Source organism: Nerophis ophidion, linkage group LG10, assembly GCF_033978795.1.
Source record: "Nerophis ophidion isolate RoL-2023_Sa linkage group LG10, RoL_Noph_v1.0, whole genome shotgun sequence".
Classification (NCBI taxonomy): Eukaryota; Metazoa; Chordata; class Actinopteri; order Syngnathiformes; family Syngnathidae; genus Nerophis; species Nerophis ophidion.
The window spans coordinates 72,998,016-73,013,717 of NC_084620.1; the positions used below are offsets into that span (position 1 = coordinate 72,998,016).

Consider the following 15,702-nt stretch of genomic DNA (forward strand, 5'->3'; position numbering starts at 1 on the left):
ATCAATCAATCAATGTTTACTTATATAGCCCTAAATCACTAGTGTCTCAAAGGGCTGCACAAACCACCACGACATCCTCGGTAGGTCCACATAAGGGCAAGGAAAACTCACACCCAGTGGGACATCGGTGACAATAATGACCCAGTGGGACGTCGGTGACAATGATGACTATGAGAACCTTAGAGAGGAGGAAAGCAATGGATGTCGAGCGGGTCTAACATGATACTGTGAAAGTTCAATCCACAATGGATCCAACACAGTCGCGAGAGTCCAGTCCAAAGCGGATCCAACACAGCAGCGAGAGTCCCGTTCACAGCGGAGCCAGCAGGAAACCATCCCAAGCGTAGGCGGATCAGCAGCGCAGAGATGTCCCCAGCCGATACACAGGCAAGCAGTACATGGCCACCGGATCGGACTGGACCCCCTCCACAGGGGAGAGTGGGACATAGAAGAAAAAGAAAAGAAACAGCAGATCAACTGGTCTAAAAAGGGAGTCTATTTAAAGGCTAGAGTATACAAATGAGTTTTAAGGTGAGACTTAAATGCTTCTACTGAGGTGGCATCTCGAACTGTTACCGGGAGGGCATTCCAGAGTACTGGAGCCCGAACGGAAAACGCTCTATAGCCCGCAGACTTTTTTTGGGCTTTGGGAATCACTAACAAGCCGGAGTCCTTTGAAGGCAGATTTCTTGCCGGGACATATGGTACAATACAATCGGCAAGATAGGATGGAGCTAGACCGTGTAGTATTTTATACGTAAGTAGTAAAACCTTAAAGTCACATCTTAAGTGCACAGGAAGCCAGTGCAGGTGAGCCAGTACAGGTATATATGTATGTATATATGTATATAAAGGTATATACAGTATAGGTATATATGTATGTATATATGTATATAAAAGGTATATACAGTACAGGCGTAATGTGATCAAACTTTCTTGTTCTTGTCAAAAGTCTAGCAGCCGCATTTTGTACCAACTGTAATCTTTTAATGCTAGACATGGGGAGACCCGAAAATAATACGTTACAGTAGTCGAGGCGAGACGTAACAAACGCATGGATAATGATCTCAGCGTCTTTAGTGGACAGAATGGAGCGAATTTTAGCGATATTACGGAGATGAAAGAAGGCCGTTTTAGTAACGCTTTTAATGTGTGCCTCAAAGGAGAGAGTTGGGTCGAAGATAATACCCAGATTCTTTACCGTGTCGCCTTGTTTAATTGTTTGGTTGTCAAATGTTAGAGTTGTATTATTAAATAGAGTTCGGTGTCTAGCAGGACCGATAATCAGCATTTCCGTTTTTTTGGCGTTGAGTTGCAAAAAGTTAGCGGACATCCATTGTTTAATTTCATTAAGACACGCCTCCAGCTGACTACAATCCGGCGTGTTGGTCAGCTTTAGGAGCATGTAGAGTTGGGTGTCATCAGCATAACAGTGAAAGCTAACACCGTATTTGCGTATGATGTCACCTAGCGGCAGCATGTAGATGCTGAAGAGTACAGGGCCAAGGACCGAACCCTGGGGAACTCCACACGTTACCTTAACGTAGTCCGAGGTCACATTGTTATGGGAGACACACTGCATCCTATCAGTAAGATAAGAGTTAAACCAAGACAGGGCTAAGTCTGACATACCAATTCGTGTTTTGATACGTTCTAATAAAATATTATGATCGACGGTATCGAAAGCAGCGCTAAGATCGAGGAGCAGCAACATAGATGACGCATCAGAATCCATCGTTAGCAATAGATCATTAGTCATTTTTGCGAGGGCTGTCTCCGTCGAGTGATTTGCCCTGAAACCGGATTGAAAGGTTTCACATAGATTGTTAGACGCTAAGTGTTCATTTAACTGCTCCGCAACAATTTTTTCGAGGATTTTTGAAATAAAGGGAAGGTGAGACACCGGTCGGTAGTTTACCATGAGGTCAGGATCGAGGTTATGAGATGCCATGCAAGTGTAAGCCACTGTGACACTATTGTTCTTTTTTTTTTTTTTTTTTTATAAATGTCTAATGATGATGTCAATGAGGGATTTTTAATCACTGATTTGGTGAAATTATAACTAATAATGATACTGTTGTTGATGATATTCATTTTGGTTTCACTACTTTTAGTTTGTTCTGTGTGGTGTTTGTGTCTCCTCTCAATTGCTCTGTTTATTGCAGTTCTGAGTGTTGCTGGGTCAGGTTTGGTTTTGGAATTGGATTGCATTGTTTTATGGTATTGCTGTGTATTGTTTTGTTGGATTGATTAGTTTTTATTTATTTAAAAAAAAAAAGTGAGAATCGATTCTGAATCGCACAACGTGAGAATCGCGACCCAACTTCGAATTGATTTGTTCCTACACCACTAATATATATATATATATATATATATATATATATATATATATATATATATATATATATATATATATATCTATATATACACACACACCATATTTTCCGGACTATAATCACAGTTTTTTTCATAGTTTGGCCGAGGGTGCGATTTACACTCAGAAGCGACTTATGTGTGAAATTATTAACACATTACTGTAAAATATCAAATAATATTATTTATCTTATTCACGTAAGAGACTAGACGTATAATATTTCATGGGATTTATGGATTAGGAGTGACAGATAGTTTGGTAAAGATATAGTATGTTCTATAAGTTATAGTTATTTGAATGACTCTTAGCATAATATGTTAGGTTAACATAGCAGGCACCTTCTCAGTTGGTTATTTATGCCTCATATAACCTACACTTATTCAGCCTGTTGTTCACTATTCTTTATTTATTTCAAATTGCCTATCAAATGTCTATTCCTGGTGTTGGGTTTTATCAAATAAATGTCCCCAAAAAATGCAACTTATTCTCCAGACCTAGATGTTTTTTTCCTTCTTTATTATGCATTTTCGGCAGGTGCGACTTATACTCCGGAGCGACGTATACTCTGAAAAATACGGTATACACTTTTTCGAAATCATTTTGGCATAAGCAGGATCATTTCGATTTCTTACATTCACTTGTTATTTCATATGTTGATCAGAAGGGGAGCACTTTTAAAACCGACACACATTCAATTTGAAAAATTCCTCCTTTTTGGGACCACCCTAATTTTGATAGATTTCACCACCGGGGGTGCAATTGAGACATTCTCTATTAGATACAACGGTTTTCTGTAATGGCACCATGATTTATGTCCTAACTTGTTCACACTTCCTCATATGGAAGGTACTTGGTGTCTCAAGAAGGGTAGAAATACAAGAACAAATACATGAATGCACACTGTGGAGTGTTTTGTAAGGTGTCCCCAGCTGAATGACAGATAGTTAACAGCAATTGACCCTCACTGGGTCCATGTGTACACTCTCAGTTACATTAACACTGACATTATACATGTGGGCCAATAGATAGAAATGCTGTTAAATGTAGCTTTGATGTGGCAAGCTACTTTTGCAGTGTAGCGTGTAGTGTAGCTTGCTACAATTCTCTGAGGATAGCTTAGCTACATTTAATGGAGAGTAACTTGTAGCTTAGCTTACTACATATTCCAGGTCGCTTGCCCATCACTGTCTATTTGGCCTAACTCACATCTGAATAGTTTGAATACTGCAAACTTCAATACAGTAACACCTCATTTGTGTTTTATGTTCTGCAGACGTCCAGCAGGTGTCAGCAGAGAGTCATGAAGAGATTCCCTCCAAGCAGCAGGAGTGGAGCTCCAGTGTGGGACAAAAGGAGCGACAGGCCCCCTCCCACATTAAAGAGGAAGAGGAGGAACTGTGGAAGCAGCTTCAAAGGTTGGTGGAGGATAATGATGAAGATGAAGCTCAGTCCTTACAGCTTCATCACAGTCAAAGTGAGGAGAACAGAGGGGCGGAGCTTGTAAGTCAACACATCACAGAAGCTGATGGAGAGCATTGTGAAGATATAAAGTCAGAACCAGACAGCATCTTTGCTCCACTGTCAGACATGGACCACATGATGTCAGACTCTTCTGATCACAGTGACCACATCCAAAAACCTTTGGAGAGTAAAAATTACTTTAAAGGTGATACAAGACATCACACTAACAACAAACACTTTGACTGCTCTGAATGTGGGAAATCATTTAGACACAAGAGTAATTTTACAGTACACATGAGAATACATACTGGAGAGAAACCTTTTACTTGCTCTGTTTGTAAGAAGAGTTTCTCCACAAAGCGTAACATGACCACACACATGAGAACACATACTGGAGAGAAACCTTTTACTTGCTTTGTTTGTAAGAAGAGTTTCTCCACAAAGCAACACATGACGATACACGTGGGAAAACACACTGGAGAGAAACCTTTTACTTGTTTTGTTTGTAAGAAGAGTTTCTCCACAAAGCGTAACATGACCACACACATGAGAACACATACTGGAGAGAAACCTTTTACTTGCTCTGTTTGTAAGAAGAGTTTCTCCAGAAAGCTTGACATGACCACACACATGAGAACACACACTGGAGAGAAACCTTTTATTTGCTCTGTTTGTAAGAAGAGTTTCTCCATGAAGCTTGCCATGACCATACACATGAGAAGACATACTGGGGAGAAACCTTTTATTTGCTCTGTTTGTAACAGGAGTTTCTCCAGAAAGTTTGACATGACCACACACATGAGAATACATACGGGAGAGAAACCTTTTACTTGCACTGTTTGTAAGAATAGTTTCACTATAAAGACTGTCATGACCAGACACATGAGAATACATACTAGAGAGAAACCTTTTACTTGCTCTGTTTGTAAAAAGAGTTTCTCCAGAAAGCCTAACATGTCCATGCACATGAGAACACATACCGGAGAGAAACCTTTTACTTGCTCTGTATGTAAGAAGACTTTCTCCAGAAAACCAAACTTGACAGCACACATGAGAACACACACTGGAGAGAAACCGTTCAGATGAACTGTGTGTGATAAGATGTTCCGGGTTAAGTATAAAGTCAGTAAACACAAGTGTGTAACAGTCACGGAAGCTGCAGGAATTTAAAAACACTTAAACAGTGATTGTGCAAAATTTACTTTATGAACACAGCATGGTTAATATTAACGTATATTTGATGTTGTATGTAATGCTTCTCATCTTCTACTGTTATATGTTGTCCTGGAATTACTTTTTAAAGGCCTACTGTAATGAGATTTTCTTATTTAAACGGGGATAGCAGGTCCATTTTATGTGTCATACTTTATCATTTCGCGATACGGCCATATTTTTGCTGAAAGGATTTAGTAGAGAACATCGACGACAAAGTTCGCAACTTTTGGTCGCTAATAAAAAAGCCTCGTCTGTACCGGAAGAAGCAGACGATGTGCGCGTGACGTCACAGGTTGTGGACTCCCTCAAATCCTTACATTGTTCACAATCATGGCCACCAGTAGCGAGAGCGATTCAGTCCGAGAAAGTGACGATTTCCCCATTAATTTGAGCGAGGATGAAAGATTCGTGGATGAGGAAAGTGAGAGTGAAGGACTAGATAAAATTAACAAAATAAAGACTATACAGTGAGAGTGATTTAGATGTTATTAGACACATTTACTAGTATCATTCTGGAAAAACCCTTATCTGCTCATTGTGTTACTAGTGTTTTAACGAGATAATATGGTCATACCTGTACAACTTGAAGGTCGGCCCCGCACCTTTCTTCAGCACCAGTTGACGGGTGGTGGCGATGCCCATCTCTGCCATTCGCAAGGGACCCTCTTCGAAACACGATCTTTCGAAATGATCGCTGCATAATACACTGTACTTTGTGTGTGTGGTCTAATCCAACCGTGTTCGCTTGACATCTGTGTTCCATAGTAAAAATTCACCGTCATCTTTCGGAAATGTAAACAAGAAAACACCGGCTGTGTTTGTGTTGCTAAAGGCGGCTGCAATACACCGCTTCCCACCTACAGCTTTCTTCTTTGACGTCTCCACTATTCATTGAACAAATTGCAAAAGATTCAGCAACACAGATGTCCAGAATACTGTGGAATTATGCGATGAAAGCAGACGACTTATAGCTAGGATCGGTGCTGGAACAAAATGTCCTTTACAATGCGTGACGTCACGCGCACGCACATCATACCGCGACGTTCCAGCAGGATGGTTCGGCGCAAATTTAAAATTGCAATTTAGTAAACTAAAGCGGCCGTATTGGCATGTGTTGCAATGTTTATATTTCATCATTGATATATAAACTATCAGACTGTGTGGTCGCTAGTAGTGGCTTTCAGTAGGCCTTTAAGTTGTGTGCATTTATTGAATATCATATATGTAGTTACTATTTTTTTTTTCTCATCTTTGAAGAGAGGATAAGTTATCATTTCCATTAGGGGTGTTGTTGTTTCTTATAAATCCACACATTTTTTTTATTTGATTTTATTGATATTATTATTCAATTAAAAGTAAGGATGAACAAAATTGCTATTAAAATGTGGATTAGCAGCATTGTTTGTTTGATTAATTAATACTTTTATTAGTAGATTGCAGAGTACAGTACATATTCCGAACAATTGACCACTAAAGGGTAACACCCCAATAAGTTTTTCAACTTGTTTAAATCATGGTCCACATTCATGGTACATAGTGAGTTCAGATAGCATAAGAACAAGTATATACAACAGAAGAACATTTGATTATTTACATTAGGTTATTTATAATCCGGGGAAACCAAAATAGCAAAATGACATCTGTGAGTGAGTAACACAGCAGTTTTTTAACCTGTACTTAATTATTTCAGTCATTATTAACATACTGAGATGAAGAATATCTTATTTTCAATAAGTTTGAAAGTGTTTCTCATAATACTTCTTCTTTGTACTTTGTAAGCACTATTAATTTAAACGTCCTCTTAAACTGGCTGATATCAGTACAATCTTTAACTTCTTTACTTAATCCATTCCATCATTTAATTCCACATACTGATATGCTAAAAGTTTTAAGTGTTGTACGTGCATACAAATGTTTTAAGTTAGATTTTCCTCTAAGGTTATATTTCTCCTCTTTAGTTGAGAAGAATTGTTGTACATTCCTTGGTAGCTGTTACGCCGGTTCGGCATCGTGGTACCGGGTTCGATTCCCGCGAGGATGCGTCAAGTGAACACAGCAAAGATAAGATATACACAATTTATTTAAATAACAAAAAAGAGCTATATAACAAAAATGCTGGAGCTAGTAGAATAAAACAAATAAAGGACGCTAGCATAGAAGCTAGGATATACAACAATGTATTTAATATTAATACACTTAACATGTATTTAATATTAATACAAAAACATGTATTTAAGTTTAATAAACTAAACATATATTTAATATTAATACACTAAACATGTATTTAATATTTATACACAAACATGTATTTAATATTTATACACTAAACATGTATTTAATATTCATACACTAAACATGTATTTAATATTAATACACTGAACATGTATTTAATAATCATATACCAAACATATATGTAATTATATACTAATCATATATTTAATATTCATACAGTAAACATGTATTTATTATCCTCTAAATTAGGCACATTTGGAAATAATGAATTTCTTTATGTGTGCAGTTGCGGCAGAAGTCCACAGGAGGGCGCACGTTCCCTCTTAATAAGTCCGGTCCTCTCCGTCTCTCTATCTCTCTTTTTCCTTTTTTTTTATTTCTCTTATTTTTTTTTTTACATAAGTTTGGTTTCTCATACACTTATATTTATACACTAAACATGTATTTAATATTAATACACTAAACATGTATTTAATATTAATACAAAAACATGTATTTAATTTTAATAAACTAAACATATATTTAATATTTATACACTAAACATGTATTTAATATTCATACAATAAACATGTAGTTATTATTTATACACTAAATATGTATTTAATATTAATACAGTAAACATGTATTAAATATTTATACACTAAACATTATTTAATATTCATACAATAAACATGTATTTAATATTAATACAAAAACATGTATTTAATTTTAATAAACTAAACATATATTTATTATTAATACACTAAACATGTATTTAATATTTATACACTAAACATGTAGTTATTATTTATACACTAAACATGTATTTAATATTAATACACTAAACATGTATTTAATATTTATACACTAATTGTGTATTTAATATTAATACACTAAATATGTATTTAATATTTATACACTTAAAATGTATTTAATATTTATACACTAAACATGTATTTAATATGTATACACTAAACATGTATTTTATGTTAATACACTAAACATGTATTTAATATTAATACACTGAACATGTATTTAATAATCATATACTAAACATATATGTAATTATATACTAATCATATATTTAATATTCATACAGTAAACATGTAATTATTATCCTCTAAATAAGGCACACTTGGAAATAATGAATTTCTTTATGTGTGCAGTTGCGGCAGAAGTCCACAGGAGGGCGCACGTTCCCTCTTAATAAGTCCGTTCCTCTCCGTCTCTCTCTCTCTCTCTTTTTCCTTTTTTTTGTTTCTTTTATTTTTTTTTACATAAGTTTGGTTTCTCATACACTTATATTTATACACTAAACATGTATTTAATATTAATACACTAAACATGTATTTAAGTTTAATAAACTAAACATATATTTAATATTAATACACTAAACATGTATTTAATATTAATACAAAAACATGTATTTAATTTTAATAAACTAAACATATTTAATATTTATACACTAAACATGTATTTAATATTCATACACTAAACATGTATTTAATATTAATACACTAAACATGTATTTAATATTCATACACTAAACATGTATTTAATATTAATACAGTAAACATGTATTAAATATTTATACACTAAACATGTATTTAATATTAATACAAAAACATGTATTTAATTTTAATAAACTAAATATATATTTAATATTAATACACTAAACATGTATTTAATATTTTTACACTAAACATGTATTTAATATTCATACACTAAACATGTATTTAATATTCATACACTAAACACGTATTTAACATTTATACACTAAACATGTATTTAATATTAATACACTAAACATGTATTTAATATTAATACACTGAACATGTATTTAATATTTATACACTAAACATGTATTTAATATTAATACAAAACATGTATTTAATTTTAATAAACTAAATATATATTTAATATTAATACACTAAACATGTATTTAATATTCATACACTAAACATGTATTTAATATTAATACACTAAACCTGTATTTAATATTTATACACTAAACATGTATTTAATATTAATACAAAAACATGTATTTAATTTTAATAAAGTAAACACATATTTAATATTAATACACTAAACATGTATTTAATATTTATACACTAAACATGTATTTAATAATTATACATTAAAATTGTATTAATATTCATACACTAAACATGTATTTAATATTTATACACTAAACATGTATTTAATATTTATACACTAAACATGTATTTAATATTTATACACTAAACATGTATTTAATATTCATACATTAGAAATGTATTTAATATTCATACACTAAACATGTATTTAATATTCATTCATTAAACATGTATTTAATATTAATACACTAAACATGTATTTAATATTAATACAAAAACATGTATTTAATTTTAATAAACTAAATATTTATTTAATATTAATACACTAAACATGTATTTAATATTCATAAACTAAACATGTATTTAACATTTATACACTAAACATGTATTTAATATTCATACACTAAACATTTATTTAATTTTTAATAAACTAAACATATATTTAATATTAATACACTAAACATGTATTTAATATTCATACACTAAACATGTATTTAATATTTATACACTAAACATGTATTTAATATTCATACACTAAACATGTATTTAATTTTTAATAAACTAAACATATATTTAATATTAATACACTAAATATGTATTTAATATTCATACACTAAACATGTATTTAATATTACTACACTGAACATGTATTTAATAATCATATACTAAACGTATATGTAATCATATACTAATCATATATTTAATATTCATACAGTAAACATGTATTTATTATCCTCTAAATAAGGCACACTTGGAAATAATGAATTTCTTTATGCGTGCAGTTGCGGCAGAAGTCCACAGGAGGGGGCACGTTCCCTCTTAATAAGTCCGGTCCTCTCCGTCTCTCTCTCTCTCTTTTTCCTTTTTTTTGTTTCTTTTATTTTTTTTTACATAAGTTTGGTTTCTCATACACTTATATTTATACACTAAACATGTATTTAATATTAATACACTAAACATGTATTTAAGTTTAATAAACTAAACATATATTTAATATTAATACACTAAACATGTATTTAATATTAATACAAAAACATGTATTTAATTTTAATAAACTAAACATATTTAATATTAATACACTAAACATGTATTTAATATTTATACACTAAACATGTATTTAATATTAATACACTAAACATGTATTTAATATTAATACACTAAACATGTATTTAATTTTAATAAACTAAACATATATTTAATATTAATACATTTTGGGCTCCAGAGTACTGGAGCCCCAACGGAAAACGCTCTATAGCCCGCAGACTTTTTTTTGGGCTTTGGGAATCACTAATAAGCCGGAGTCCTTTGAAGGCAGATTTCTTGCCGGGACATATGGTACAATACAATCGGCAAGATAGGATGGAGCTAGACCGTGTAGTATTTTATACGTAAGTAGTAAAACCTTAAAGTCACATCTTAAGTGCACAGGAAGCCAGTGCAGGTGAGCCAGTACAGGTATATATGTATGTATATATGTATATAAAGGTATATACAGTATAGGTATATATGTATGTATATATGTATATAAAGGTATATACAGTATAGGTATATATGTATGTATATATGTATATAAAGGTATATACAGTATATGTATATATGTATGTATATATGTATATAAAGGTATATACAGTACAGGTATATATGTATGTATATATGTATATAAAGGTATATACAGTACAGGTATATATGTATGTATATATGTATATAAAGGTATATACAGTATAGGTATATATGTATGTATATATGTATATAAAGGTATATACAGTATAGGTATATATGTATGTATATATGTATATAAAGGTATATACAGTATAGGTATATATGTATGTATATATGTATATAAAGGTATATACAGTATAGGTATATATGTATGTATATATGTATATAAAGGTATATACAGTACAGGTATATATGTATGTATATATGTATATAAAGATATATACAGTATAGGTATATATGTATGTATATATGTATATAAAGGTATATACAGTATAGGTATATATGTATGTATATATGTATGTAAAGGTATATACAGTATAGGTATATATGTATGTATATATGTATATAAAGGTATATACAGTACAGGTATATATGTATGTATATATGTATATAAAGGTATATACAGTACAGGTATATATGTATGTATATATGTATATAAAGGTATATACAGTATAGGTATATATGTATGTATATATGTATATAAAGGTATATACAGTATAGGTATATATGTATGTATATATGTATATAAAGGTATATACAGTATAGGTATATATGTATGTATATATGTATATAAAGGTATATACAGTATAGGTATATATGTATGTATATATGTATATAAAGGTATATACAGTACAGGTATATATGTATGTATATATGTATATAAAGATATATACAGTATAGGTATATATGTATGTATATATGTATATAAAGGTATATACAGTATAGGTATATATGTATGTATATATGTATATAAAGGTATATACAGTACAGGTATATATGTATGTATATATGTATATAAAGGTATATACAGTACAGGCGTAATGTGATCAAACTTTCTTGTTCTTGTCAAAAGTCTAGCAGCCACATTTTGTACCAACTGTAATCTTTTAATGCTAGACATGGGGAGACCCGAAAATAATACGTTACAGTAGTCGAGGCGAGACGTAACAAACGCATGGATAATGATCTCAGCGTCTTTAGTGGACAGAATGGAGCAAATTGTAGCGATATTACGGAGATGAAAGAAGGCCGTTTTAGTAACGCTTTTAATGTGTGCCTCAAAGGAGAGAGTTGGGTCGAAGATAATACCCAGATTCTTTACCGTGTCGCCTTGTTTAATTGTTTGGTTGTCAAATGTTAGAGTTGTATTATTAAATAGAGTTCGGTGTCTAGCAGGACCAATTTGTGTTTTGATACGTTCTAATAAAATATTATGATCGACGGTATCGAAAGCAGCGCTAAGATCGAGGAGCAGCAACATAGATGACGCATCAGAATCCATCGTTAGCAATAGATCATTAGTCATTTTTGCGAGGGCTGTCTCCGTGGAGTGATTTGCTCTGAAACCGGATTGAAAGGTTTCACATAGATTGTTAGACGCTAAGTGTTCATTTAGCTGCTCCGCAACAATTTTTTCGAGGATTTTTGAAATAAAGGGAAGGTGAGACACCGGTCGGTAGTTTACCATGAGGTCAGGATCGAGGTTAGGTCTTTTAAATAGAGGATGAATAACCGCTTTTTTGAATGCTAGGGGAACAGTGCCCGAGGAGAGTGATAAGTTTATAATATTTAGCACTGATGGACCTAAAAATACAAAGAGCTCCTTGATCACTTTCCCAGGAAGAGGGTCAAGTAAGCATGTTGTCTGTTTTATTCCATTTACACGTTGTAACAATTCCTCTAATGTTATTTCCTCAAAACGAGAGAAACTATTTTGGAGGGCAGTATCCGCCGTATATACAATCGTGTCAGTGTTAATAGAACCCCGTTGTAGCTGGGACGCATTGTCTTTAATCTCCTTTCTAATGACTTCAATTTTCTTACTAAAGAATTGCATAAAGTCATCAGCTGAGTGGGTTGAGCTACTGGAAGGAATCCCTTGTTGGGTTAGCGATGCTACCGCACTAAACAAAAATTTAGGATCGTTTTTATTACGGTGGATAAGATTTGAGTAATATTTAGCTTTAGCTAAGGTAAGCATGCGTTTATAAATTATTAAACCATCACTCCATGCTTGATGGTGCACCTCAAGTTTAGTCGTGCGCCATTTGCGTTCCAGCTTTCTACATAATAATTTCTGAGCTCTAGTTTCTTCTGTAAACCACGGGGTACGCTTTTTTGGAGCCTTTTTTAACTTTAGCGGTGCTATGTTATCAATGGTTTCGCGCAGGGTGTCGTTAAAGTTGTTAGTGAGGTTATCAATAGAGCCCACATACTTTGGGAATGGGGCCATTACCGAGGGCAGTAGGTCAGCAAGAGTTGTCGTTGTGGCTGTATTAATGTTGCGGCTGCTATAGCAGTTATTATTATTATTAGTTTGACGAACATGCGTCTGAACCTCGAATTTTATAAGGTAATGATCGGACAATACTTTAGTATACGGGAGTATCGTAACTTTGGAAACGGTGATACCCCTGACAAGCACTAGGTCTATCGTATTACCGTTGCGATGCGTGGGTTCATTTATTATTTGTGTGAGACCACAGCTATCAATTACAGTCTGGAGCGCTACGCACGGTGGGTCCGATGGGGTATCCATATGGATTATTAATCATATTAATCATGTATTTAATATTCATACACTAAACACATATGTAGTATTTGTGCACTAAACATGTATTTATTATACACTAAACATGTATTTAATATTCATACACTAAACATGTATTTTAATATTTATACAATAAACATGTATTTAACATTAATACAATAAACATATATTTAATATTGATACACTAAACATGTATTTAATATTTATACACTAAACATGTATTTAATATTCATACACTAAACATGTATTTAATATTCATACACTAAACATGTATTTAATATTAATACACCAAACATGTATTTAATATTTATACACTAAACATGTATTTAATATTAATACACTAAAAATGTATTTAATATTAATACACTAAACATGTATTTAATATTAATACACTAAACATGTATTTAATATTCATACACCAAACATGTATTTAATATTTATACACTAAGCATGTATTTAATATTAATACACCAAACATGTATTTAATATTTATACACTAAACATGTATTTAATATTAATACACTAAACATGTATTTAATATTAATACACCAAACATGTATTTAATATTTATACACTAAACATGTATTTAATATTAATACACTAAACATGTATTTAATATTAATACACTAAACATGTATTTAATATTAATACACCAAACATGTATTTAATATTTATACACTAAACATGTATTTAATATTAATACACTAAACATGTATTTAATATTTATACACTAAACATGTATTTAATATTAATACACTAAAAATGTATTTAATATTAATACACTAAACATGTATTTAATATTAATACACTAAACATGTATTTAATATTAATACACCAAACATGTATTTAATATTTATACACTAAACATGTATTTAATATTAATACACTAAAAATGTATTTAATATTAATACACTAAACATGTATTTAATATTAATACACTAAACATGTATTTAATATTAATACACCAAACATGTATTTAATATTTATACACTAAACATGTATTTAATATTAATACACTAAACATGTATTTAATATTAATACACCAAACATGTATTTAATATTTATACACTAAACATGTATTTAATATTCACACACTAAACATGTATTTAATATTATTACACTAAACATGTATTTAATATTCATACACTAAACATGTATTTAATATTATTACACTAAACATGTATTTAATATTCATACACTAAACATGTATTTAATATTATTACACTAAACATGTATTTAATATTCATACACTAAACATGTATTTAATATTAATACACTAAACATGTATTTAATATTAATACACTAAACATGTATTTAATATTAATACACCAAACATGTATTTAATATTTATACACTAAACATGTATTTAATATTAATACACTAAACATGTATTTAATATTTATACACTAAACATGTATTTAATATTAATACACTAAAAATGTATTTAATATTAATACACTAAACATGTATTTAATATTAATACACTAAACATGTATTTAATATTAATACACTAAACATGTATTTAATATTAATACACCAAACATGTATTTAATATTTATACACTAAACATGTATTTAATATTAATACACTAAAAATGTATTTAATATTAATACACTAAACATGTATTTAATATTAATACACTAAACATGTATTTAATATTAATACACCAAACATGTATTTAATATTTATACACTAAACATGTATTTAATATTAATACACTAAACATGTATTTAATATTAATACACCAAACATGTATTTAATATTTATACACTAAACATGTATTTAATATTCACACACTAAACATGTATTTAATATTATTACACTAAACATGTATTTAATATTCATACACTAAACATGTATTTAATATTATTACACTAAACATGTATTTAATATTCATACACTAAACATGTATTTAATATTCTTACACTAAACATGTTGTGGAGAGGGGCGTGTCCTACGCGTCCCCTGCAAGCGAGGTGTTGCAGGGGCCGACCACGAAGCAGCAGACAGGTGAGCAGATACCTCAGCTGGAGCGAGTCATCTAATCACCTGTCCCCTTTATCAGCAGCCTTGGA

At 31.1% G+C, this 15,702-nt stretch overlaps 1 protein-coding gene across 1 annotated transcript in view; it reads left to right on the forward strand.

Moving 5' to 3' along the window:
• The window catches only part of LOC133561273 (gastrula zinc finger protein XlCGF28.1-like), a 16,100-nt gene extending 9,652 nt beyond the window's left edge, over positions 1-6,448 (forward strand). The window contains exon 3 of the mRNA XM_061914635.1: positions 3,648-6,448. Coding sequence (XP_061770619.1) covers positions 3,648-4,921 — 1,274 coding nt within the window. The 3' untranslated portion in view covers positions 4,922-6,448. The remainder of the gene's footprint in view (positions 1-3,647) is intronic.
• Positions 6,449-15,702: the final 9,254 nt, after the last annotated feature.